General features: G+C 40.4%; 2 protein-coding genes across 3 annotated transcripts in view; one reads left to right on the forward strand and one right to left on the reverse strand.

Annotated features, from left to right (window-relative positions):
• Window positions 1-1,942: 1,942 nt before the first annotated feature.
• Window positions 1,943-11,018, forward strand: il1fma (interleukin-1 family member A). Its single transcript, XM_049599606.1, has 7 exons — window positions 1,943-2,068; window positions 2,184-2,302; window positions 2,698-2,794; window positions 5,097-5,490; window positions 6,210-6,335; window positions 6,462-6,595; window positions 10,075-11,018. The coding sequence occupies exons 1-7, from the start codon at window positions 2,057-2,059 to the stop codon at window positions 10,285-10,287; spliced, it is 1,095 nt and encodes a 364-aa protein (XP_049455563.1). The 5' UTR covers window positions 1,943-2,056; the 3' UTR covers window positions 10,288-11,018.
• A 4,866-nt stretch (window positions 11,019-15,884) lies between these two features.
• ace2 (angiotensin I converting enzyme 2) overlaps window positions 15,885-23,714 on the reverse strand; it is a 38,706-nt gene continuing 30,876 nt past the window's right edge. For both annotated transcript variants that reach the window (XM_049560254.1, XM_049560245.1), the window contains 9 exons: window positions 22,982-23,126; window positions 22,642-22,740; window positions 21,040-21,162; window positions 20,636-20,814; window positions 17,916-17,974; window positions 17,688-17,785; window positions 17,459-17,575; window positions 16,590-16,784; window positions 15,885-16,497 (listed from right to left, as the gene is read on the reverse strand). In XM_049560254.1, the coding sequence (XP_049416211.1) occupies window positions 16,392-16,497; window positions 16,590-16,784; window positions 17,459-17,575; window positions 17,688-17,785; window positions 17,916-17,974; window positions 20,636-20,814; window positions 21,040-21,162; window positions 22,642-22,740; window positions 22,982-23,126 (1,121 nt within the window). In that variant the 3' untranslated portion in view covers window positions 15,885-16,391. The remainder of the gene's footprint in view (window positions 16,498-16,589; window positions 16,785-17,458; window positions 17,576-17,687; window positions 17,786-17,915; window positions 17,975-20,635; window positions 20,815-21,039; window positions 21,163-22,641; window positions 22,741-22,981; window positions 23,127-23,714) is intronic.

Below are 23,714 nucleotides of genomic sequence, written 5' to 3' on the forward strand. Positions count from 1 at the left end.
GCACGGTCGCGGAGAAAATCCATAGAGAAGAACAGGTGTGAATTTGGACGCGCTATGCGTCGTTCTGGCCCGTAGCCATGTGCGCACTGTGTACAAGGAGTGAATGGAGTAGCACATGCATGAATTACCATATATATACTATGTATGCTATGTGGAGTTAAAACTCTGAAGTGAATTTTTTACTGGTGAGATTTTTACTGGGGCACTGCAGATCAATACTGGGGCAGGTGCCCCAGTAAAATCTGTCTGGCGACACTGATGCTGAGGGCCCCTGAGGCATTCCCAGGCCAGATGAGATATATAATCACTCAAGCATGTCCTGGGTCTGCCCCGGGGGCTCCTACCAGTGGGACGTGCCCATAAAACCTCTAACAGGAGGCGCCCAGGAGGCATCCTGATCAGGTGCCCGAACCACCTCAACTGACCCCTTTTGACACAAAGGAGCAGTGGCTCTACTCCGAGCTCCCTCCGAATGTCCAAGCTCCTTACCCTATCTCTAAGGGTGAGCCCAGCCACCCCACGGAGGAAACTCATTTTGGCAGCTTGTATCCGCAATCTCATTCTTTTGGTCATTACCCAGAGCTCATGACCATATGTGAGGGTTGGGACGTAGATGGACCAGTAAATCGAAAGCTTCGCCTTCTGGCTCAGCTCCCTCTTCACCACAACGGTGTGTAGCGCTCACATCACTGCAGATACCGTATCAAACTGCAGATCCATCTCGTACTCACTCGTATTCAACCCTCACTCGTGAACAAGACCCCAAAACACCAGAACTCCCTCGCTTGAGGCAATAACTGTCTCCCAACCCAGAGGGAGCAATCCACCGTCTTCTGGCAGAGAACCATGACCTCAAATTTGGCTTCACACTCGGCTGCAGTGCATGCTGGAGGTCACAGTGTGATGAAGCCAACAGAGCCACATCATCTGCAAAAACACAATTCTGAGCTTCCCAAACCAGACCCTTTCCTCCCCCTGGCTGCACCTCAAGATCCTGTCCATGAAAATCAGAAACAGGATCAGTGACATGGGACAGCCCTGGTGGAGGGCAACACCTACTGAGAAAGCATTTGACTGTATGCCAAGTATGCAGATGTAGCTCTCACTTTGGTCAAACAGGGACCGGATGGCTTGTAGCAGAGACACCAGTACCCTGTAATCCCGCAGTACCCCCCACAAGACTCCCCAAGGGATGCGGTCGCAAGTCTTATCCAAGTCCACAAAACACATGCTGAGTGGGTGGGCAGAATCCCATGACCTCGGGTAAAGAGCTGGACCACTGTTAGGCCATGTTTACCTTTCAATAAAATACCACCCGGACATAACGTGAAGCCAAAACACAACAAACTGAGCATCCCAGTTTGTGAACAACTGTTACTTTTCTCTTCCATTTCTGGCTGGATACATCAGACACACATAGTATCACATTTTTATTGTTTACTCTCGACTACAGAGTTATTTACTGTTACAGAGGAAGTCAGATTCTTTCAGTAGTTCCCATGTCTAATGTGGCAAACTAAAAGAGACGGTTGTCATTTCCTCTTCTCTCTGTTCAGCGTTTTGTGTCTTTATGCTAATTTTTGACAGTAAGTGTGGTAGATGTCAGGTTATTGGAGGGCTACTGATAATAATAAAGGAAGTGAACAAGCAGTAAATGAATAAAAAGGTGTTTCATATGACTTGTTAACTGCTCTATGCCACACAGTACAGGATGGTGTATGTCAGAGTAAGATGACCTCCATTAGTGAGACCTCTGCTGCTGTCGGAAAAATCTGCATCAACAATAAAATAACTTCACTGATTACGTCTTACCTTTTTCTCAAGTTCTGTTTTCTAACAAAATTCATACACCCTTTCCCCTTTTCATTTAAGATTTACTCATCTTCATTAACTTCCCCTTCTGACATCAGTTCCACATCCATGGTCGCGTCGGTGGCCCTTTGTTCCCACTTCCCTTTCTGGTCATACAAAGCAGAAGCACAAACGCACTTTAAAAGACTGGCACTGTCACTGTTGTAAGTCTTTGACATTATCAGGAACAGACGCTGTCAGCACCATGGACCTGCAGGTGGGTGACACAATCTTTGAACACTGAACACCACTAGATACACTGAGATGAGATGCATTTCATGATTGTGTATATTGGTTGGTGTTAAATTTGTTAATTCATTCCCAAACGTCAGGATTCTCGGGTTAAGGGGGGCGTGCTGATTGTCCACCAGATCCATGATGGAAAGCACCAGTATGAAGTGGAGAATGTGGTGAAGTACAAAAAAGAGATTGGAGAAAAGATGTTCGTCAGGTATGAATCAGATACACTGTTCCACAGATGCTTTATTTTTGACTAATATAACCAAACTTTTTTTTTCAGAGTCTCTCACCAAACCTCTATTTATTGTATCATACTATTTTAAGAATAAATACAAATAAGAGGTATTTTATTTGTGTGGCACATTTCAAGCACTGACCACAAAGTGTTTCACTTTGTAAATGTAAAGTAGAAATGCATTAACAAATGAACAAATAGTAAGATATATTACAGACGCCATGAGAATGAAGGCATTAAAAGCTTTAACAAAATGTGATTTTTGACAAAAGGCATTGAAAGAACATTAAGCAAAAATAAATGAGGTGCAATTTTTTACATGTAAAGTTTATAAAAACCTGTTAATAAAGTTTAAAGCTTTTTTCTTTCAGGAGAGGAGACAAACTGATGCAGATTAACAACATGGACCTGCAGGACATCCCACCTGAGGAGTTTGCACAACTGTTAGCTAAAGATAATCCAATGCTGGTGAGTTCATGTCCTCCACATTGAACACACAAAAGGTAGAGTTTATATTTCAGATGCGATAATCACAGCATCTCCAGGACATATTGTTGCATGAGGCTCCCCTAGACACACGTGGGGGCAAAAGTATTCAGTGTTGAGTCTTTTTGCATAGTAATTGTGCCTGTTTTGTTTTAATCCTGTATGGAATTAGGATGAAAATAAAACTTTAGGCGAACTTTGCTGACATGTCATTAACTGTTTATATTTAAATTATTCTAAAACTAGTCCATACCTATTGAGTGCACAGTTGCCCACGTACAGTTTCACATGGTGTGTGTTTGGGATACAGGTCATAGGAAATTACAGATTAAATAGTCAACTGAACCCATTAAGAAGAGCAATGTATTCAGACAGAGTTTTTGTGAATTTGATAGTATGATTCCTTTATTGAAAGTACAGTAGTACCATTGCTAATAGTGGGATAGTTAGTGGGCTAAAACTGTACATTAGTAGTTGAGGTAGAACGTTGAAAGGCAGATAGTTAAAGTGTTTATATGTTGTATTGACTTAAAAGTGGGGCACATTGGTAGTTCACATGGGAAAGGTGCAGCTAGCTCTTGTTGCAGCAGCATACCATACCATGACTTAGTCATACCAAAAATTAGAAAAAAACAAAACGTTCCGCCACAGGGGGAGCCACAGCGATCGGTCGCATTTTAGCCATTTTTAAGCATTTTTCTGTTGTTATAGCGCCACCCAGTTGCCAATTAGAGTTAAATTTCTCCAGTCACCTTGAGGCGTCCTGTCCTACATATCTACCAAGTTTAGTAAAAATCGATATGGCGGTTAGGCCTAGATAAGAAATTAGCTCTCTAGCGCCCCCATTTTGTTTGATGGGGTCAATAATGGAGGGGTCCCCTCAGATTATGTGTGGTCATATGCCTACAAAGTTGCGTGGTGATGGGTGAAACCCTTGAGATGTTATACACCTTTATGTGATGAGCCACGCCCTCTGCAATATTCATTGCCTTATAGAAGCTCAGTTTTAGTAAGTTTTCCAACTTTTGCCAAGAGGGAACTTTAGATATTGGTCCCTAGATTATGTTCACCCAGTTTCATGTAGATTGGTCAAACTTCCTAGGAAGAGATCGATTTGAAGTGTTTTTCAAAAAATTCAGAAAATCTATATAACCGGAAGTTATGGGTTCTTGAGGCAAATTTGTTCCTCATGAGGAGAGGCATCTCTGTGCAAAGTTTCATGTCTCTACGACATACGGGGCATGAGATATGCCCATTCAAAGTTCGCAATTTCAATCGGTTGCTATATTGCCCCCCTTTGGCCAACTGATTGCTTCATTCGCATCCTCCCATGACCCTCTACCACTCTGCCAAATTTCACATGTATTGACCAAGTCAGTGAGGAGAAAAACGTGGAACAGACACACACACACACCCACAGAAAGAGTTTTCGTCATTATATAGTAAGATCTGACCCATAACGCTGTCTTTATATTAAGGGATAATTTGGATTGTTTAAAGTGAGGCTGTATGAGGTACTCACCCATAGTCAGTGTATTACATACAGTAGAGGTCTGTCAGCATGCCCCCAGTTTGAGGAAGCAGACAGGAGTACCAACATGGAAGCTAATGTACTGCAGCAGCAAAACAGAAATCATGTTCACAGAGTTCATGTGTAGAATATATTTAGAACATTTTCACCATTTTACCTTACTGCCTTTATTTTCAGTGGGGAAATGAATACGTTGTCTAAGCTCTGTTCAAAGTCAGACAAACAGTAATTTAACACCACTGAACACAGGAGCTGCTGGTCTACCGCTGCCCTGATCAGTTAGTTTGTGTTATTGTGTGACTTTGGTGTTCAAGGGAGTTAGATCAGATTCTCCAGTTTCACATAATAACACAAACTAACTGATCGAGGCAGTGGTAGACCCGCTGCTCGCGTGTTCAGCAAGCCAAAATGACTGTTTTTGTCAGTGGAGTCTTGTGGCTTTGACAAGAGGAACTGGAGCTATCTATCGGCACTCTCCAAACTGGGAGAGTGCCGATTATGTAAAAGTACTTCATATAATGCCACTTCAAATTATCTGGACTGTCCCTTTAAATTACATTGTGTTGGCACTAGAAATAGGTCAACATTGGTCAACTTTACCAGTAGCTGTGTATTAAGGTGTTTCTCACAGCCAATAAGACAGATACACACACAGACACACCCAAACACCCACACACACCCAAGTGTCAGACATAAAGACAGACAGATGCTCAATGCTCACATCCACCTCTATCTCCTCCTTCTGGTTTCAAGACGGTGCACAAGGCCAGCAGGAAGCAGGAACACACTGAGCAGTCCTTCCCCGCTGAAGACACTTTGTATCCCTTCAACAAGGAGTCAGCAACATTCAGTTTCAGCATGGAGATGAGGAGGGAGGAAGACCTGGAGGAGAACGGTGTGGGGCAGGAGAAAGAAGGGAAGGAGGATGGTGATATATTGGAGGACGTTTGCTCTGCTGGAAACAATGTGGAGAATGGGGAGAATGGGGAAAGGGGGGATCTGCTCATCATTTCCATGAAGAAAACTAGTATCTCTGTGGTGAGAGGGAGGGGCTGCGATGCTGGGAGCCCATGTCAGGAATGTCACGGGGCAGGATGTACCTTTAATGACGTTGTGGTGGTGGCAGAATCCAGCAAGGTGGTGCTTGGTGAGTAAGTTGGGTTTTAGTCCCCTGTCTTGTCTTTTCTTCTGATACTGCATGCTTACAACAGTAGTTAGATAGATGCATAATTTCATATTCTCGTGTGTTAGAAATAAATATAAAGATCACAAACAGGGACAGAACAGTCATAGACTTATTTGCACCGTTGTCCCTGGTGTTTCGCACAGTCAGAGATGATCATCATTCAATATCTGACATCAAGAAATATTAAAAAAAAAAGAGCTAAAGAAGCAGAAAACTGAATTACATGGACAAACAAAGCGGACAAGGTAAAATGTATCAAAGAGCAGAGGTGGAGGAAGTATTAAGAAGTTTTACTTAAAGGGACCAAATACAACATAACACTTTTTTAAAAGTAAAACTAGTAAAGTATAAATGTATTTAATGTATCTACAGTAAAAAATATTAATTTTTTAGCACATGAAAAGTTGACCTCTTGGCACAACATGTTTTAGGCATTAAGAAAACAATCAAGAGTTACGTTTTTGCATTGTTTGATTAATTTGTTTAATTCTGATCAGAGAGCAAAGTTACAGATCGCTAATGTGCGATGCAACTCCCTATTTTTGGGTTAAAACCTAAACATGTACACACAAGTGTGAGAGAGGAATCGATCACCGCTGTTCCTTTTTTTTCCTGCAAAGGGGGAGAGTGGTTTAAAAACTGGATGATCATTGTTTGATTGTTCCCTGTGTCGGTTTCAGTTCCAAGAGGAGATGACAGTTTCAAACAGCTAAAGTCGTTGAAAGCTCCAGTCGAACATGTTGTGTCTCACCATTACCTCAAAGGTCTCTGTTCGCATAAGACCATCTTTTCTTCACCGAACCCAGGTTTGTCATTCAGAGCAGCAATGTGCCACCTGCTTATCACAGGAATAATTTACAGAAATACTTAATGAGTTTTTAATTTAACTTTTCAGTCGTGAAATTCCTTTTGTTTGTTTCTTCTGTGCTCAGCGGACATGACCATCTACTACTACAAGTCAACCGGTAACTCTTACAGAGGACTGCCAGTGGTCCTAAACATCAGCCAGTCCAACTGCTTCCTCAGGTGCTGCAAGGAAGACGGCCGGGTGTTTCTACAAGTGGAGGTAATAACTGTGACTAAGTGATTGAGTTCAGGTTCACATAAGCCCTGTTTCCACCAAACACTTTCGGTATGGTACCTTTGGAACCAAAAGTAACCCTTCAGACATGGTATCTGGACCCATAGTATTTCCACTGCAAACAATTCTCTTAAATGTGGGCGGGGTCGTTGTCACTCACTGCTCTGTCCAGCACTCACTGTATTGCCTCATTACCACCTCTCTGTGACACAAACAGAAGTCTGCACCTCGTTTATCATCCACAACAGGATTGCACGCTGACATTTTCTGAACAAATTAGGACAGGCTGCAGTGAGAGTCTCTCCATGGGATATTCAAAAATAGCAGGCTTGTGCATTTAGTCCTTCTCAGACAAGCTCAGGGGTTTAGTGTTGCCGAAGCCCACAGGAACAACACTCCATGATGCTTTTTTCTCTGAGTTAAGATTGGGACATATGCCGTCCTGGTCAAAATTTTATATACATACATACATATATATATATATATATATATATATATATATATATATATATATATATATATATAAACCCTTGAAGATCCACTCATTACTAAAAGTGAACGTCATATAAAAACTAAAGTAATGCTCAAAGTTGTCACAGTGAAATTTAAGGTGTGTTGATGGATCCATGTCATCAACTCATGCATTGAGCAACATTACAAGCTAACGTTCCACCTTAAAAGTTGCCGGCAGTCGGCCCAGTGAATTAAGTTATTTTTTTTCCTATTACAGCTGCTGCAAGAGGCAGCAAAACATCCTTTTATTTTATAGTTATAATTTACTAATGTAAAACTTGCCACAGTATGAACAGTGGTTACAAAACCAGCCACAACTCAGCCCTGAGCAGAGTGACCATCCTCTATTGACCAATCAACAGACTGCAGTGTCTCTAGCTCCACCTTTTAGTACCAGATTTGTGTGCTAGGTACCCCAACAGAGGGGTGATCAAAAATGGGGACAGTACGAAACAGTTCCATTCATACCATCCACAACTTCTCACAATGGAAACAGAAAAAAAGCGTACTGAACTGAACTGAACGGTACTGTACTGCTCGGTGGAAACTCAGTGCTTAATTTGTAAAATTAGAAGTAGGGGAACACTTTGGGCCTCTGAGAGAGCAGTGTTCCCCCACTCCCAAATGTGGGGGAACACTTTTTTAAGTGGCACCCGAGCCGCCTCACTGCGCGACTCCGAATGGAATGGTTGTGACATCTATTGTTGTCACCGTACCAAAATTGGGACCCACGGTACGATACCGGTGAAAGTATCACGGTTCTGAGTAGTATCATGATACCACAGCAAAAATGAGGCAGATGTGCCTTTTGTCATTTATAAAAAGATAAATCACTTTTCTATAATACATCAATGATATTTCAATGGAATAAATTAATTATTGACTTATTCATATTTCAAAAAAAAAAAATCAACCAGCCACCCTCCTCCCCTGACAAGTAAAGAACAGTCCCTTCATAAGTAACAAACAGTCCCTAAAGTGCAGTGAGGTTTGTGGACCGTTACCTGCCACAAAGAGAAATGTGAACGGCTCATTTCTCCTCTGACACGGCACATACCTGTGTGCCGCCATGGCTCAGTTGTCCGGGTACTACTGGGCAGTCATGACACCAAGAAGAGGAAATTACTGGACCTGGAGTCAGACTCGCCGGTAAGCCGTTACGTTGCGGCGCAGAGCACTATGAGCCTCCGCCGTATTTGACTGCTGTATCCTGTCTGTGACCCCCGTTCAACCCACAACCGGCAGGATTTGATTTTCCTTTCTGCTGCTGGTTGAAATCTGGACTCGCACTGCGTGCTGACTGATTTAATTTGTGCGTACAAAGCTATTTTTAGTCGCAAATGCGAGTAAAATGCTCGCACATAGAGCTCTGTGGAAAACAAATCACTGCCGACAAGTAAAAATAAATAAATAATAACTTTCACTGCTCAAAGATACTCACATCTGGAAAACAAACCACTACAGCAGCATATTGAGTGCCAGGTGGCCGGTGCGTGCCATTATTGAGCAGCGCGCACCAGGACGGCGCATGGACACTCACCGTCTTGCGATTGGACTTTGAACTATCATATGTAGGCTACTGTGGAGTTTCAGTACCACGGTCTACCATTACCAGTATACCCTGCAACACTAGTGACATCAGCCAATACTGTATGTAGTTTTTAGAAGTGAAAAGTTCTAGACCCTCTAATGCAAATTAGTTCCGGAACGCACCAGGGCCTTTTCTGAAAAGATCCTGGTACGCGTTCCAGTACGTTCTGGCTCAAATTAAGCACTGCTGGAAACTCAAACTGGCTTTTACTCTAGAGTAACAAGCAGGGTGACACTTTTGGCTTTCCTGAAATACATAACAACTATTATGTTCCCAAGAGGATGAATCCTACTGACTCTGGTGATCATCTGACCTTTTAATCTTGTGCCACCACAAGGTTAACATTTGTGATTGTTAGTGAAATGCCTCAACAACGAGTTACACATGCCCCCCACAGGATGAAGTTTTTGATATGTTTACCTGATGATGGTACGCACTACAAAGGTCAAGAGTTCACCACAGTCATTAGGAGTCATCATCTTGGAACCACGAATGTATTAACAAAACAATCCACCTTGTATATGTTGAGATATTTCACTGGATAAGTTAAAAATTTGACCAGTTATGGTTTTACTGAAAAGTCGGGGGACCACCAAGGTCAGTAGGATACATCCTCATGGCACCATGAGTGTCCTTTAATTGCAAATCCATCTGAAAGTTGTGGAGATACTTTGGTCTGGACTGAAGCTGGCAAATGTTCAGGTCATGAGTCATGCAGCTAGAAAGGCTAACAAACACTTGGACTCAAACAATGACTCAGACAGGGGAACTTAATTCAGACACAATTTTAATCACTTAAAAGACTCAATCTCCTAACCCTAAAACTCTTTGCTGGCCGGAGAGCACCAACAGAACACACTTAGGCCATTATACATTTAGTAGGTCTACTTACATGAAGGTCAGCAACACTTATTCTGCTGTAGTTTGTCAATGAATCTACAGTATCTGCTGAAAAACAGCAGCAAAGAAACAAAGAGGGAAGTTGTTACTGTCAGTTCAACGAGTCACGAGTTTCACTCACTGGAAGGCAGCAAACTTGAAATAGATAAACTTCCCCATGTTTGCATTCTTAAGGGTCACAAAATGTCACAGCCCTCAACTCATTTAGTGTAGTGTGCTTTTTGATTCTTGTTCACCAGCATGTCTCTGTCAAGGCTCTCCACATGCCCTCACAAATTAGGATCTGCATAGAAATCAAAGTCCAAAGTGTAGGATTGGGAACTTGACCTGGGACCAGTTATTGTCAGAGAATAGGTTGATAATGTTGACTGTGATACTTGTGAGCAAAGCAATCATCTCACTGCCAGGATGTTGAACAACCACCTTTGCTCTCTCTGATGGATATCTATGTTTGTTGTAGACTTGCGAGAAGAGCAGGCTGAAGAAGATCTCCAAGAGCGACGAGAACGCCCTGTCCTTTGTCTTTTTCATGAAGGGGTCGCCTCGGCGGAAGTTTGAGTCAGCACTGCACGGCGGCTGGTTCATCCAAATCGACAACGCCGACGCAGTGAAAATGGCAGAACTGGAGGGAGGGGCGGAAGATGAAGCGTTCCTCTTCATCATTCGAAAATGATGAAGAGTCACTTTCCTCTGACACGTCCTCAGTTCTCAGTCAAGTTTAACATTTAAAATTCACTGGTGAATTTTATTTGTGACTTGACATTAAACAAAAGAAAAACACGAGAGGATTTCTTCTGTTTTGTTGCCACCTGGTCCGGTGACGGAAACACACGTCACTGTGTCGAATTCTGCTATTGCAGAAGTGCGTAGATATGTATCATACAATGATATCTAATTAAAAACATATATGTGTGCGTGTGTGTGTGTGTGTGTGTGTTTAAGAATGTAATCAATTTTGTTTAAAGTGGCCTTTCAAGCTGATGTTGTGTGTTTTTAAAGCATTATCATTTTGCATTTAAGGAATGTTACTTTCAAAATAAAGTTGATGTGATAGTCACATTATTTACTCTACTTTCTGATATATTTAATCAAGAGATGTTGTATTACATAAAGACATGAAATTAATGTAACAACACAGGCACACTGGTTTTAATGTTAAATGTTCTGGTTTTAAAGTTAAATGTTCATGTATTCTGTATGAAGATGATATTTGGAAAATCCTTTTCAATAACAATTTCAAGATGTACTGGATATTTTATTATAATATCAGTGTGTATTCCTCTTCTATGAGCACACTGTGATCTTAGGTATTGGTTAACTGTGTATTTTGTGTATGTGAAAGTGTTGAATCACATTCTCAGCACAGAGTTTAAAGCCTTTGGAAACACAGCTTGAAATAGTAAAAATGCATATATTATATCAAAGTCGAGTGTCTCATTAATCATCCACAAAAGTCTGAGTGAAAATAACCCTTCATAACTATTAGAAAACCTGGTTTAAAAACAGCTCATTTTGCTGTTTAGACCACTTGCCAGGACAGAGTGGGCGTGGCAGATAACGCTTTGATTGACAGCTCCCTCGTTTTGATTGACATCTCCCTGGCTCAGCAATGGCTGCACATTTAATCCAGCCGTACATGTTTGAGCCCTCTGATGATTCAGAGGACAAAGCAGAAGCCCTGCCAGCTGAAAATGATTCCTTTCAGGTGGTCACTGAATGGTAAGTTTCAAAATGTTTTGTGATTCATATTAATGTTACTTCGTAGAATAGTTAGCATAACTTTTACATGCAATGTCAGCTGAGATGAATGACAGCGGGAGGCTGGCGCTTTGCCTTTCTTCGTTGAGATACGTTTTCATTGAAAACATAAATCTGCTCCATTTTTCTGATAAGAGAGGAGAGAGGCTGGTGCCAGCCGGACGTCTATCTGGCGTTGTGTGGAAGTATTTGCCCGCCGCGAATAATGTTCCCCTCTGGCTAAAATTGTGTTGTTTCCCACAGCATCACCTCTGCGATTGGGGATATGTTTATGCGTAGCAAAGCTGACTGCTTAGGGTTGGGGTTAGGGGTGAGGAAGGGTGCACATTACGTCCCCTCCCCGCGAGCCGACACCGGCACCGGGCCCGGGGGGCAAGCCCGGCTGCTCACAAGCTGCCTCTTCCTGCAGCTCCACGAGCTGCAAAGGCTCGAATTGTCCGGGCTCTGGAGCCGGTCAACCTGATTCAAGTGCTGCTGGGAGCCTGCCAGAGGCAGTTTACGTTTAGCCAGTTTACGATCTGTATTTTCTAAACATCAGACTAGAAAGCTGTTTCTCAGACTCCACTAAACAATAAAATAATTTTAAGTAACACTGCTGTCCTGAGCTCTGGTTAGCTAATCGCAAAAGGCTATGTAGAGACGAGTTGGCTCAGACTCAAAGAGGCAGATTTAGCTGGAGCAGAAAGGTTTTGTTGCGCTGCCACTGGGGGGCGGGATGAGACAACTGACGGATGATTTATGATTGGTTTGGAATTTATTGCGTGATAAATCTCAGAGATAACCACAGCCAAATCAAACCCGATTTCAAGAATGTACAAACATTTAAAAGACAGATATGTCGAATTTGGATGAAAACTGATTTCTAATTGTTTTTACATGTTTAATATTATGTACATAAGACCCTAAATTACATATTGTAGTTAGAAGGCTATTGTGGATTTGGGTTTCCAGAGGCTTTAAAAAAAATTTAATTTCAGTGATAGACATGAGACGTACATTTTCAATAAACTTAATATCTTAAAATGAGTAAAAGCATCAAACAATTCATTTCAAAAAAAGTTTAAACATTAAAGCCTTTTATAGAATATTAATTATTAAAAAGTAATCTGGACAAACACAGTTATTTTTCTTTTGATTAACTGTCCTGAATTTTCGCTGCAAGACACTAAAAACAATCTGAGTATCAACATCACGACAATAAGAGACATGGTTTTGAATTATACAAATACAAAGGTCTGCAAATCAAGAAACACAATCTTCTGAAACGACCTGCACTGGAAACTAAAACAACTGAATAAATGTAAATTCTGTACTTTAACTGTTCTTTTTCAACAGGCTACATCTATTCTCAAAATGCAAAAATGTTATTCCTGTGGTCTAAGACAGCAGTTTCCAACTGATTGGTTGTGGTCCAAAAGTGGGTTGCAGGTCCATTCTGAATGAACCGCAAGTGACTCACAAATGTGTGAAATTTGTGAAAAACACACTTTACTTTGATGTACAGTGAATTTCCCGCACAGAGCTTTTATTTTGAAGTGCTGTTTCCTGCAGTAGAGTGAGTGAATAATGGACAGCTACTTGACAGAGACAGCAAACTAGCTGGATGACATGGCCAAATGCAAGTATGACACTGGATATATAACACTGCATGGACCTTGAACTGTTGACTCAAGAGAGATCTGGACCCCGTAGCTGGACCAATTGGGAGCCACTGGTCTAAGACAGTCCCAAAGTATTAGTACAGATGAACAACTCTCTCTCTCAAACCCTAAACTCAAATTTGTGATGTCATACGGTAAAAGTCTTGAGTTTCTTCACAGATGATGACTTGGGAAAGATGTTACAGATGACACTGAGAGCAGCCAGGGGGATGTTCTGAGTATATGGATTCATTTTCTGTTTCAGAGCTGAGAACACTACAACAGAATAAAACTAATTTGGGTATAAAAAAAGATCAGATGAATCAGTCTCCCATTCATTGTCTATGGAACAGCTCCAGACTTTATCACAAGTTTGAGACTTCCGGTTTCTGACTTACAGAAAGAGCAGCTGATGTTCACAAATACTGTTTGAATTTCCAAGGCCATGGAAATAACGTATTGGAATTCTTAATTTAGGTGGTATATTGCTGCTGCTCTCCTTGTCTTAGGCTCTCCTCGCATGCGTGTAGAGGGCGTAGATGTTTTGCTTTCCATGTATGCTGTGGAAGGGCAGAGAGGTCTCAGAACAGAGCCTCCAAATAACAAGGTGCAAATGGAAATAAAGTTTTCTTTGACTAAAGTGGTCCTGACTGAATTACAGACACAGACAACATGGTCGGCAGGAAGTTACCACAATTTCAACCTTCCTTTTTCAGAAAGCCTATCCTGACTAATCTTATCTGATTTTATCTGCTGACTGTTTTTATTGTTTTGTTCTGTTGCTCGATTTTACTGTTATTGTTGCTTTTATTGTTATTGTTGCCTTTGTACTGTGCACTTTGAGATTTGTATTCAAATGTAAAGTGCGTTATAAATAAAATCTATTATTATTATTATTATTATTATTACAATTACCCACTTACATTACTATAATGTTTTAAAGTAAAACAACTTCACTTTGAGTGTAATTGCGTGTACAGGATGATACCATAACTGTGTTTTATAGTATGAAATGGTTAATTAATATATATTGTATATATTACTGTATATTATTTAGTAATAATTTTTGCAAAATTTTAACACAGGTTTACTGCACCTAATATGAAACATCTTACAATAAAAATTTATTTAGAAAAAGAATTTCATTAAAATGATATATTAGTAAATAAATTTGATTTTAAATGGAATTCATCTGAAATTAAGTATCTGGGGATTCCAATACCTAAAGATCTATCCAAGATCTATGAAAGCAACTATGGTCCCATAAATAAAAACATCAAGTCAGATATTGACAGATGGTCTCAGCTGCCTTTAGATATGCACAATAGGATAGAAACAATAAAAATGAACCTACTTCCTCGACTCTTATATCTTTTTCAATCCCTGCCAGTAATGGTTACACCAGTGCAATTTAACGAATGGGATAAGTGGATCTCAAGATTCATATGGGCGGGTAGAAGGCCAAGGATTCAATTCAAAACATTGCAACTCTCTAAAGAGAAAGGGGGTAGATCATTACCATGCTTAGCAGACTACTATAAGGCAGCGCAATTAAGACCACTGGCTTGCTGCTGTAACCCAAATTATACAGCAAAATGGAAGGATTTGGAAACTTCACAATTAGATATACCGTTACAATCTATACTGGGTAGTAAAACACTGTATGAGCAGCATTCTAGTAGCCTTAATCAATGCTCTAGAGTTTGCCTTCAAATTTGGTTTAAGGAATGTAAATCACCATTACTTGAAAGACAGTCTAAACTGCTAAGATGGCTTGCTTTTGACCCCGAATTCAAACCCGCTAGGATTGACGGGAGGTTTAAACACTGGTATAGAAGGGGAATCACTTCTTACTGCTCAATTTCATCGAAGGGAGAATTTGATAGTTTTCAGAAAATTTCGGATACATATGGGTTAGAAAAACTGGATTTTTTTTAGGTATCTTCAAACCAGGACTTATTTTAATGATGAGATAAAACCAACAGAGGAATGTGAGACTAACTTAATTGACATATTTATTGACATGTACAAAAATAAGGACAATAAGAAACTTGTTTCAACACTGTACTCCCATATTCGATCTAATAAGAAACACTCAACAGATAAGGTTAGATTAAAATGGGAGAAAGAATCTGGAACTATCATCACAGAGGAAGAATGGTTGAATATGTGCTCTGTGCAGTCAACTTCCACTAGTTCTGGTCTTTGGAGAGATTTTTGCTGGCGGAATCTGGTCAGGTATTTCATAACTCCTAAGTTAAAAAGTGTGCAGACAGGGGAGACGGTCAGAGGTCTATGTTGGAGGAACTGTGGAGAACAGCTAGCAGACCATTTTCATATATTTTGGTGCTGCCCAGCTATTCAGCCATACTGGCAAGAGATTATACGAGTAATACAAAATATTTTTGGTGACGAAATTTACTGCTCTTTCTCTACAATCTATTTGGGCAATATTGCACCCCATTTACTGATGCAAGACAAATATCTTTTAAAAATATTATTAGCAGCCAGCAAGAAAGCTGTAACCCGAAAATGGTTGCAGGCGACACCTCCAACAGAGACAGACTGGATAGACATTGTGACTAATATTCAAAATATGGAAAGGATGACCTTTTCGCTAAGTCTACGGATGGATAAGTATTTGAAATACTGGGAAAAATGGATTATGTTTGTGACCACAAGAGATGATAACTGAGCCATTACTGTATGAACTGACTTGTATCTCCATCAGTATAATGTATGTATGAATGTGTAGGTGACCAAATGTTTGTTCTATGGTTTGTTTTTGTTTTCTATGCTGTATGTTGTGTTTGTTCTTTCTATAAAAATAAAGTACAAAAAAAAAAAAAAAAAAAAGATATATTAGTCTGAGGACAGTGAATAAAACAGGTGTTTATTGTCAACAGATTTGTACAAATGTAATCCATATACAGTCAATATTAACAATAATTGTATTTATATATTTACTTTTTTCTTCTTGTCATACTTAAAATATTATTTAAATTTAGTTAAATGACTATTTTATATTTGATGTTTACATTTTAAAGTATATTATTGTATATTTATATTTGACCAAAGACATTAATATAATTTAAGTACAAGGTAAATCTTCATCCTTCTTACAAAACAGTATACCCAAAATAGTGCAGTCGAGGGAACTTAAGTGTTATTGTATTTTTGTAATGTACTAAGTATAATGTTGGTGTATCTGAAATAGCAGTACATTTGCATGGTAGCCTTTTAAGTATAATGCAATTAAATGTTGTTTTTAGGAGGGTATTAACTATAAAATGACTCCACAAACTAAAACTTTCACATTCAGCAGTTCTCTGGTAAGAGGTGAGCAGTGACGACACCTTCCCTCTGTTCTCCAGCGGACTCAGAATCCAGTTTGTTCATCTTCGCTCTCCTCAAAGGCTTTGTTAGTTTGTCCATCAATGTTTGTATCGTACGGATTCTCCACAACTTCTGTCAGCTCAGGTTTCCTACAGGAAACACAACAACGTGTCACAGTTCAGGAAGTAACTGATTAAAACGGAGAAAAAAAGTCTCAGTCTGGAGACCAAAAAAAACTCACTTTGTGCGCTCTCTGATACCAGAGATGACAAGGTAGGTGCCCACTAGCACCACAATTCCCATGACCACCCCAAACACCACCAGCCACACCTCCACCGGCTGCTCTACAGGAGGGGCCAGTGTTGCTGGGATACCCTCGAACTCCAGCGTCTTGTCATCCAACTGGAAGGCATCGTTGATTCGGCCTCGACTTAACCTGGAATCAGTAACAAAATGGCTTTATTATTGCTCACACCTATTAACTGTCTGCAGTGACAGGTCACACACAGTTGGTTATATCAGTCACAGCAGGAAGCAATTTAACTGGAATCCTCAGAAATGATATAAAGGCTAAGCTAAAGCTATGCTAACAGCTCTGTGAGGCTTTAAACAAAGTAAAGCAATTTACCTTGAGGAGGACATGAATGTCTGCACCAAATGAGTTGTCATGGTGACATTAGATTAACTGTCTGGGAATCATGTAATTCTGTACAAAATGTTATACCAATTCATCCAGTCAACACATTCTCCCTCCCACCTTGTCTCATTCCAGCGCTTGGTCAGTGGCCCTATGTGTCAAACTCTTGGTACCACTCCAGCATCAGTTTTGGATGCTCAGGGATGATGCGTCAATTTACGCTTGTTACATGCATTTTGTCTTTTTAAAATAAACTTCTGTTTTCACAGGAAATGTACAGTTTAATAGAAACTGACCACAAATGAAGTGTAACTAAAACCCACTCAAAATAAATTTAATTATCTTGAATATTACAGCTGCTTAGTCTGTGACACATTCGGGGTAAAATAAAACAAGTATACTGCACTCAGTGTTTACAAGATCATGTATGTAATCAAAATACACGTGTATGATGAATGACGTTAGTGCCTCACCGTATGGCAGCCTCCACTTCATGCTTTGGGATAAATATGGCAGGACTTGCAGGGTCGGTGACCACAATGTAGAAAGAGATCCTGGGAGTCTCTTTACACGCGATGACATTCTCTGCTCTGCAGGTGGAAACCAACAAAAGCTCTCAAACTAACATGTTAACAAAAGATAGTCAGAGGAAAACAAAGCATAAAGTATCTTCATATTGTACGGCTGCAGGATGATACTGACGTGAAGTGAATGGTCTTGTTCATTTGGCTGTAGTACTGCCTCAAAGCATACGCAATGTTGGCCCTGAACAGGTACATCTCGTTGGGGTTCCAGGAATACTGAAACACAGTGTAGTTCATCAAACAAACTGAAGTTCCCGTCAAAGGTGCAAAATACACTTCATGTGTAGTCAGATACTGTAACCTTTACACAGTAATAACACCTCTGATAATGATTAATAATACTCACAGCGCTGTCACCCATGGCTGCCTTCAAACTTAGTCTCACTTTAATGGCGTACTCTGAATCTGTAAAAAATAAATCATTAATCATTTTGACTCTTGCTTCCTGTTCTCCATATTTCATCAAATCGTCTACAAACAAAGCAACAAAACACATGTGGCTGACCCTGAACCCAAACCATGCATTTGTTTCGGATATCACCTACTGTATGTCAATAATTAGTTAACAAAAGTTTGTTGCCGTGGCCTAATACACAATATTGAAACTGCCATAATTCTTTACATGTTGTCTCGACTGTCATCCCATCTAACATCTGCACAGCAGTCGTCGCCACACACTGTGGTAGCAGCCAGTCCAGTCCAGCTGCAGAACTTTTTGTGTTGACGGCGCAAGATAAACAAATAAATACTCCCTCTCATGTCATACTGATAAATTGTTTATTACGCCTAACTGCTCTGCTTTATTAAAAACAAACAAACAAAAAGTGCTATTTTTTTCATTATTTTGCACTGACCCAAACACCCTAAAAAATATTAAAATAAGGAGTAACTTGCTTCTTTACTTTTACTTCAGCAGGTTTCTAAAATGTTAAGTTTCACTTTTACTTGAGTCATTTTTTATGGGAGCGGTTGAACTTTTACCTTAGTATAAAATTTCAGTGACATGTACAGAGTAAAAATTCAGACAAGTTGCAATCACATGCATTTTCATCTGGAAATGTGCATTCTAGTAAATGTCTGTGGTTTGATCATGCAAACATTGGTTATGAAAGCAGCAGTGACTTAAGTCTGTGTTTTTTCTACTTCCTTAAATATGTCCTCAGGGATTTTTTCTTACTGCAGTGCCCATTTTGTGAAGTGGCACAGCAAATGTTTCGCCAGAAGTGACATCAAGTTTTTTTTTTTAGTCACAGTTGTTATGTAATGGCGTGAGAGTTGTTTGTCTGCTCGTACAGTTTATGTGCCTCGGGGGCAGCTTTTTTAAATCTATCAAAAAGTATTCAATTAACTGTGTTTGGTGTGAACTTACACACCACATTAACACAATATGGCAGCATGAATACACTCAGCCCAGATTAGTTTGCTGTGTAGAAAACAAAGCAGCACGGGGGGAGGTTTAAAGGAGCAGTTTGACATTATTTGTTTTTTAATCCAAGTTGTGTGTTTTTTTCCCCAAGATGTTTAGCTTAGCATTAAGACTGGAATCAGGGGGAAACAGCTCGCCTGGCTCTGTCCACAGGTAACAAAATCCACCTGCCAGCAACTCTAATACTCATTAATCAGTACAGTAGATCTCCATTGTACATATAAAAACGACACATTATTGATTTTAGGGAAGATAATGTGCAGGACTATGGTTGCCTGGCAACTTCATGATGAAAGGAAGACTCCTCCTCCCATAAAACTAAGTGTTGTTTTTACTTTTTGTTTTTTGTACAAATTAAGCCAATAATTAATGAGTGAGCTGTTTTCCCTTGTTTTCAGGGTGCCTTTCTTTAGTCATTCAACATGCCCTCGTTGACTTGCCCTCACCACTTGCCCTTGAGGGAATCCCCGCCTCTGTCATAACTATCTTTCCATTCGTCCAAAAACTGAAGTGAATTTGGTGAAATCAACCCTCAGTGGACTCAGTAAGCAATTGAACAACAATGGTCACTCCAGAAGTGAATATCACCCACACTGCAATTAAGTTATGCATTCAGTGAATGAGAACACATCCATGGTTAGGTGGCAGTAATACAAAACTCTGAAGATGAAGATGAATAAATTGGAAAATAACAAACTAAAATCAAAGCTAAATAAATTGACTATCTGGGATGATTTTCAGTTTTTCTGCGCATCTCATAGTGCCGTACAGGTGACCTTACATCTGTATAGATTCCCTTGTCTATCAGCAATTAATGACAGCTTGATATTTAACTACAAATGTCATAAAACTAACTGCAGTTAATATTTACTCAGTGTGATTTAATATTCCCAACACTGTCTGTGAACACATTAAAAAGTTGCTGTTATGCAAGGTATCATCAACCTGTAGCAATAATAGTTACGATACATATGATAATTTTTAATTTAGCCCGCAACTGACGGTCAATCCACGATAGTTTGGACTTAAAGTGAACAAGGGTGGCTGCTTTCCTTTTAATCCCCTGTTCCTCCTCCACAAACTTTCCCTCTTTCTCTGTACTTAGTATGCTGTTAAGGTAAAACCAAGGGCTGAGGGTCATGCTTTGTTCCATTCACCTCTGAAGTCAAATGGTGGTGCTAGGAATGATGTCACACCCAAGCTGACTGCATTTCAGTACAATAAGTCAGACACCAAGATGCTGTTAGCAATACCAGTTCTGGCCAGGTTAACCATTGTTAGCAATGCCAGTAAATATTGTAATACGCTGTATTTTGTGTACACAAACATAATGGCAACATGTCCACAGATAGACAGGGTGCTCCAGTTGAAATTTCCAACAGGGAACTTGGAATATTTTGACTTCTCAGCCCAAATGTAACACACCAAAGGTGAATGAGGGGGAGTGGAACAACCACTGAAACACAGCGCCAGTCTTTGTGCTAAGCTAAGCTAACCAGCTGCTGCTGATGGCATCGTATTTACCATAACCCCCAACAGGTAAACAATTAAGCAAATTACCCCAAAATGTCGTACTATTACTTTAAGATAAGTGATTGTTATTTTCCTCGGGACAAATATCTTTTGTCGTTTGTACTCACATGGATCTATTTCTGTCTCCCAGCCTACAGTCCTGTTGTGTTTCTTGTTCTCTGCCTTCAGCCACACATGAAGTTTTTCAAAATACTTCAACAGGGGGCCGGCGTCCATCCTAACATCACCGGATATCGTTTGCAAAGCCCGGGTCCAGGACTGGGACCTTCCCAGCTCTAACATTTTCCTAACAGAAAACAATGATGATGATAAATCACTGTTGCATTTATACATGTGAACCACAGTAGTTCAATATTTAACATGCTACAGCAAAACAGAAATGAGACATTATCTCCCTGTTGATTTCTAATGGTTAGATGGACTATCCCAAATGCACAGGTCTTTCACATGAATAATCAAAACAATCTGATCCTGTGACAGCCTGCAAAGATTAACAGGAAGTTGTCTGTACCTCAGTTTGGTTCCTGCTTCTGTAGAATTAGTAATGTCACATGTCGATAAGGCTCCTGTGTGACCTGCCGCATCGCAGAGCGCCTTTTGGAACTGGAACTGGTAGATTGTTCTCGTGAAGTACCTGTATTCACACACACACACACACACACACACACACACATACACATGGTGATGCTTTAAAGCAAAGCAGAACTGGAGCAACTGATTTCAACTTAGACCCCTGAACCATATCATGCTTCACGTCTCTCATAGCTTTACAACTCAGCGACTTCCTCTTGCTGAGAGGTGTGATTCTTCATTTCAGCCCTCTGCAGCCAAGAGTGGAGCTCAAATACATCCAAAGCATGACTTTTTACTCTGCTGAAAGTCAGTCGAAAGATGTAAAAATCTAAACAGGTTTCATTACAGGGTAATTTAATTTGTTTATCAGGAGGTTTAACAGGTAAACAATAGGCAAGTTCAACTGTAAGCAGTGTTGCAGCACTCGAGATTGGTCTAGTTTTGGAATCGCTTGCGTTTTTGCTCCGCCTTGTCTCCAGTCTCAGACAAGGAGAGCTGGGGATTTTATTTCAAGTCCAGAAAAAAACAGTGGAAATATCACTAAATTGCCTGTGCAAAATAGGAGTGCTGAATAAAGATGATTAAATTCCCACAATTAAAATTCACCTCTGCAACGACTGCATGTGCATCTATACATACACAAATATATACAGTACGGAAATAAAAGATGTGCATAAAGATGAATCTTCATTTGTTTTCTGTGGGTTTTTTGTGGGACTCACAGCGGTCATGGTCTTGACTCCGTCTCAACCACTCAAAGTCTTGGTCTTGTCTAAGTCTCGATACCATCAAGTCTTCGTCATTACTTGGTCTCAGTTTAGATAGTCTTGACTACAACACTCAGGGACGTATCACCAAATTCTGGGCCCTATGCATAAGCAGTCTCTGTGGGCCCCCCGCCCTTTCTCTCTTGATTCTTTCAATGCACCGTTTGATATTTTCTTTCACAAAGTCAGTTTGCTCTCTTTCTTTTTCTCTTTCCTCTCTTTCCTTCTTTTCTGTTTTGGAAGCCCATCTCCTTTTCAAGGGGAAAGACATTACATTATTTCATGCAATTAATTTCATTCCTGGGCAATCAGTCCTGCTTTCCCCTAACTATGAGACCCCTGACAACACTGACTGTAGGCAGCTCTCTGGTGGAGCGCTTGGCAAGATTTGGGGCAGAAGTAGACGGTATAATAGAAGACTGGAAAGCAAAATACATTTGCTAACAGGAAATGTGAAAAGAAAACACGCTGAGTGCAGTATTTCATCAGAAAATAGCAAAAACTTTTAAAAATGTCTGATTTTCAAACGTTTAGGATTTAAAAAATGTTTTTAAGAAATGGTTCTGCACCAAAAACTAATGTTTCTTGTTCTCTGATAAAGGTGTAACTTTTTAATTGAAATGTGTTTTTAAGTTTTTAATTCATCCTGACGACCAAACCACAGACAGAACTGAAAACGTTCAGCAACCTGCTTGGCTACACTCTTTTGAGAAAATCCAGGTGATGTTACGCCTTTGTGTCCTTGAATCGCAGCTTTACAGGAGGTGTGTTACCTGATGAAAGAATAGTCTCCAGATACATGGAACAGAGCAGGTGGGTCACAGTAGGACTCGTCTCTCGGCACTGGCTCCACCACCCCCACCAGCTCCCTCCTGTTATGACAACAGAGTCAGCACTGATGCAGACTGATGCTGTAACCACAGGCCTGCGGTGAAGCAGCTGCCGAGGTCACACCACATGAAAAGCGGCAATACTTGCCTGCAGTATGTCCACTTTGGAGGTCGTGAACATATCTGATTACATGATATTAGACATCAGCAGGTATTTTCACAGAGTGCACAAATTCACTGGATTATTCACAGATGTTTTGAAAGCCTATAGGTCTCTGCTTACTTCATCTGCCACCACTCCTTCATCCATTCATCCTTGGTGATGTTCCCGGCAAACACCTCCCACCTCCATTTCTCCAGCATGTAGGTGAACGGCAGCGTGGCCACGATGGTGAGCGCCTGTTTCAGCAGGAAGTTGATCTCCACCTCTGCAAGGCAAAAAAACCCACATTATTTAGAGAGTGAAAGGGTCAGGAAGCTATCTCTCAGTGGTCTAAACATGATTTTAGTAGATAACAGTTGGAATACAGTAAGCATAAGGCCCAAGATCATGTTGTGCTTGAATATTTGATTTCACTGAGGTAAACAGGTGAATATGTGCATGACGAGTCCATTCAGGTGGCCCCAACAGTACTGAAGCTATTTTTATATTACATGCTATTCGAGGGCAGCAACCCAGAGACACATTACTCATACCTGCTCTGGTTTGTTCAGGACATTGTCCTTTACAGGCTATGGGAGAATGTATCAAGCCCTTTTCTGATTCAGAAAAAGGCTGGGTTACTAAAATTTAAACCTGCAATAACCGATTTTTTTGGCCATTTGGGGGCAGTGTAAGCTCGACACTGACATATTTTCTAAATTGATATGCCAGCAATCAGCTGCTTATTTACACATTCAGCATGGAGCAGTTTTAGCAGGCATTTGACGTTGAGTCTCTGGCATCCTGATTAATCTAAGTCCTGTTAGCTCTGTTTGGGTCTCCACCAACTCCTGAGGGAAATATAAGTCTCTTT

This window comes from Epinephelus fuscoguttatus, linkage group LG2 (genome assembly GCF_011397635.1).
Source record: "Epinephelus fuscoguttatus linkage group LG2, E.fuscoguttatus.final_Chr_v1".
In the NCBI taxonomy this organism is placed as follows: Eukaryota; Metazoa; Chordata; class Actinopteri; order Perciformes; family Serranidae; genus Epinephelus; species Epinephelus fuscoguttatus.

Excerpts from the sequence above, each read along its gene's own strand:
- il1fma (XM_049599606.1), top strand. Across the intron at positions 6,336-6,461 it reads CTTTTCTTCACCGAACCCAG|CGGACATGACCATCTACTAC; the intron begins GTTTGTCATTCA and ends TTCTGTGCTCAG. Across the intron at positions 6,596-10,074 it reads GGGTGTTTCTACAAGTGGAG|ACTTGCGAGAAGAGCAGGCT; the intron begins GTAATAACTGTG and ends TGTTTGTTGTAG.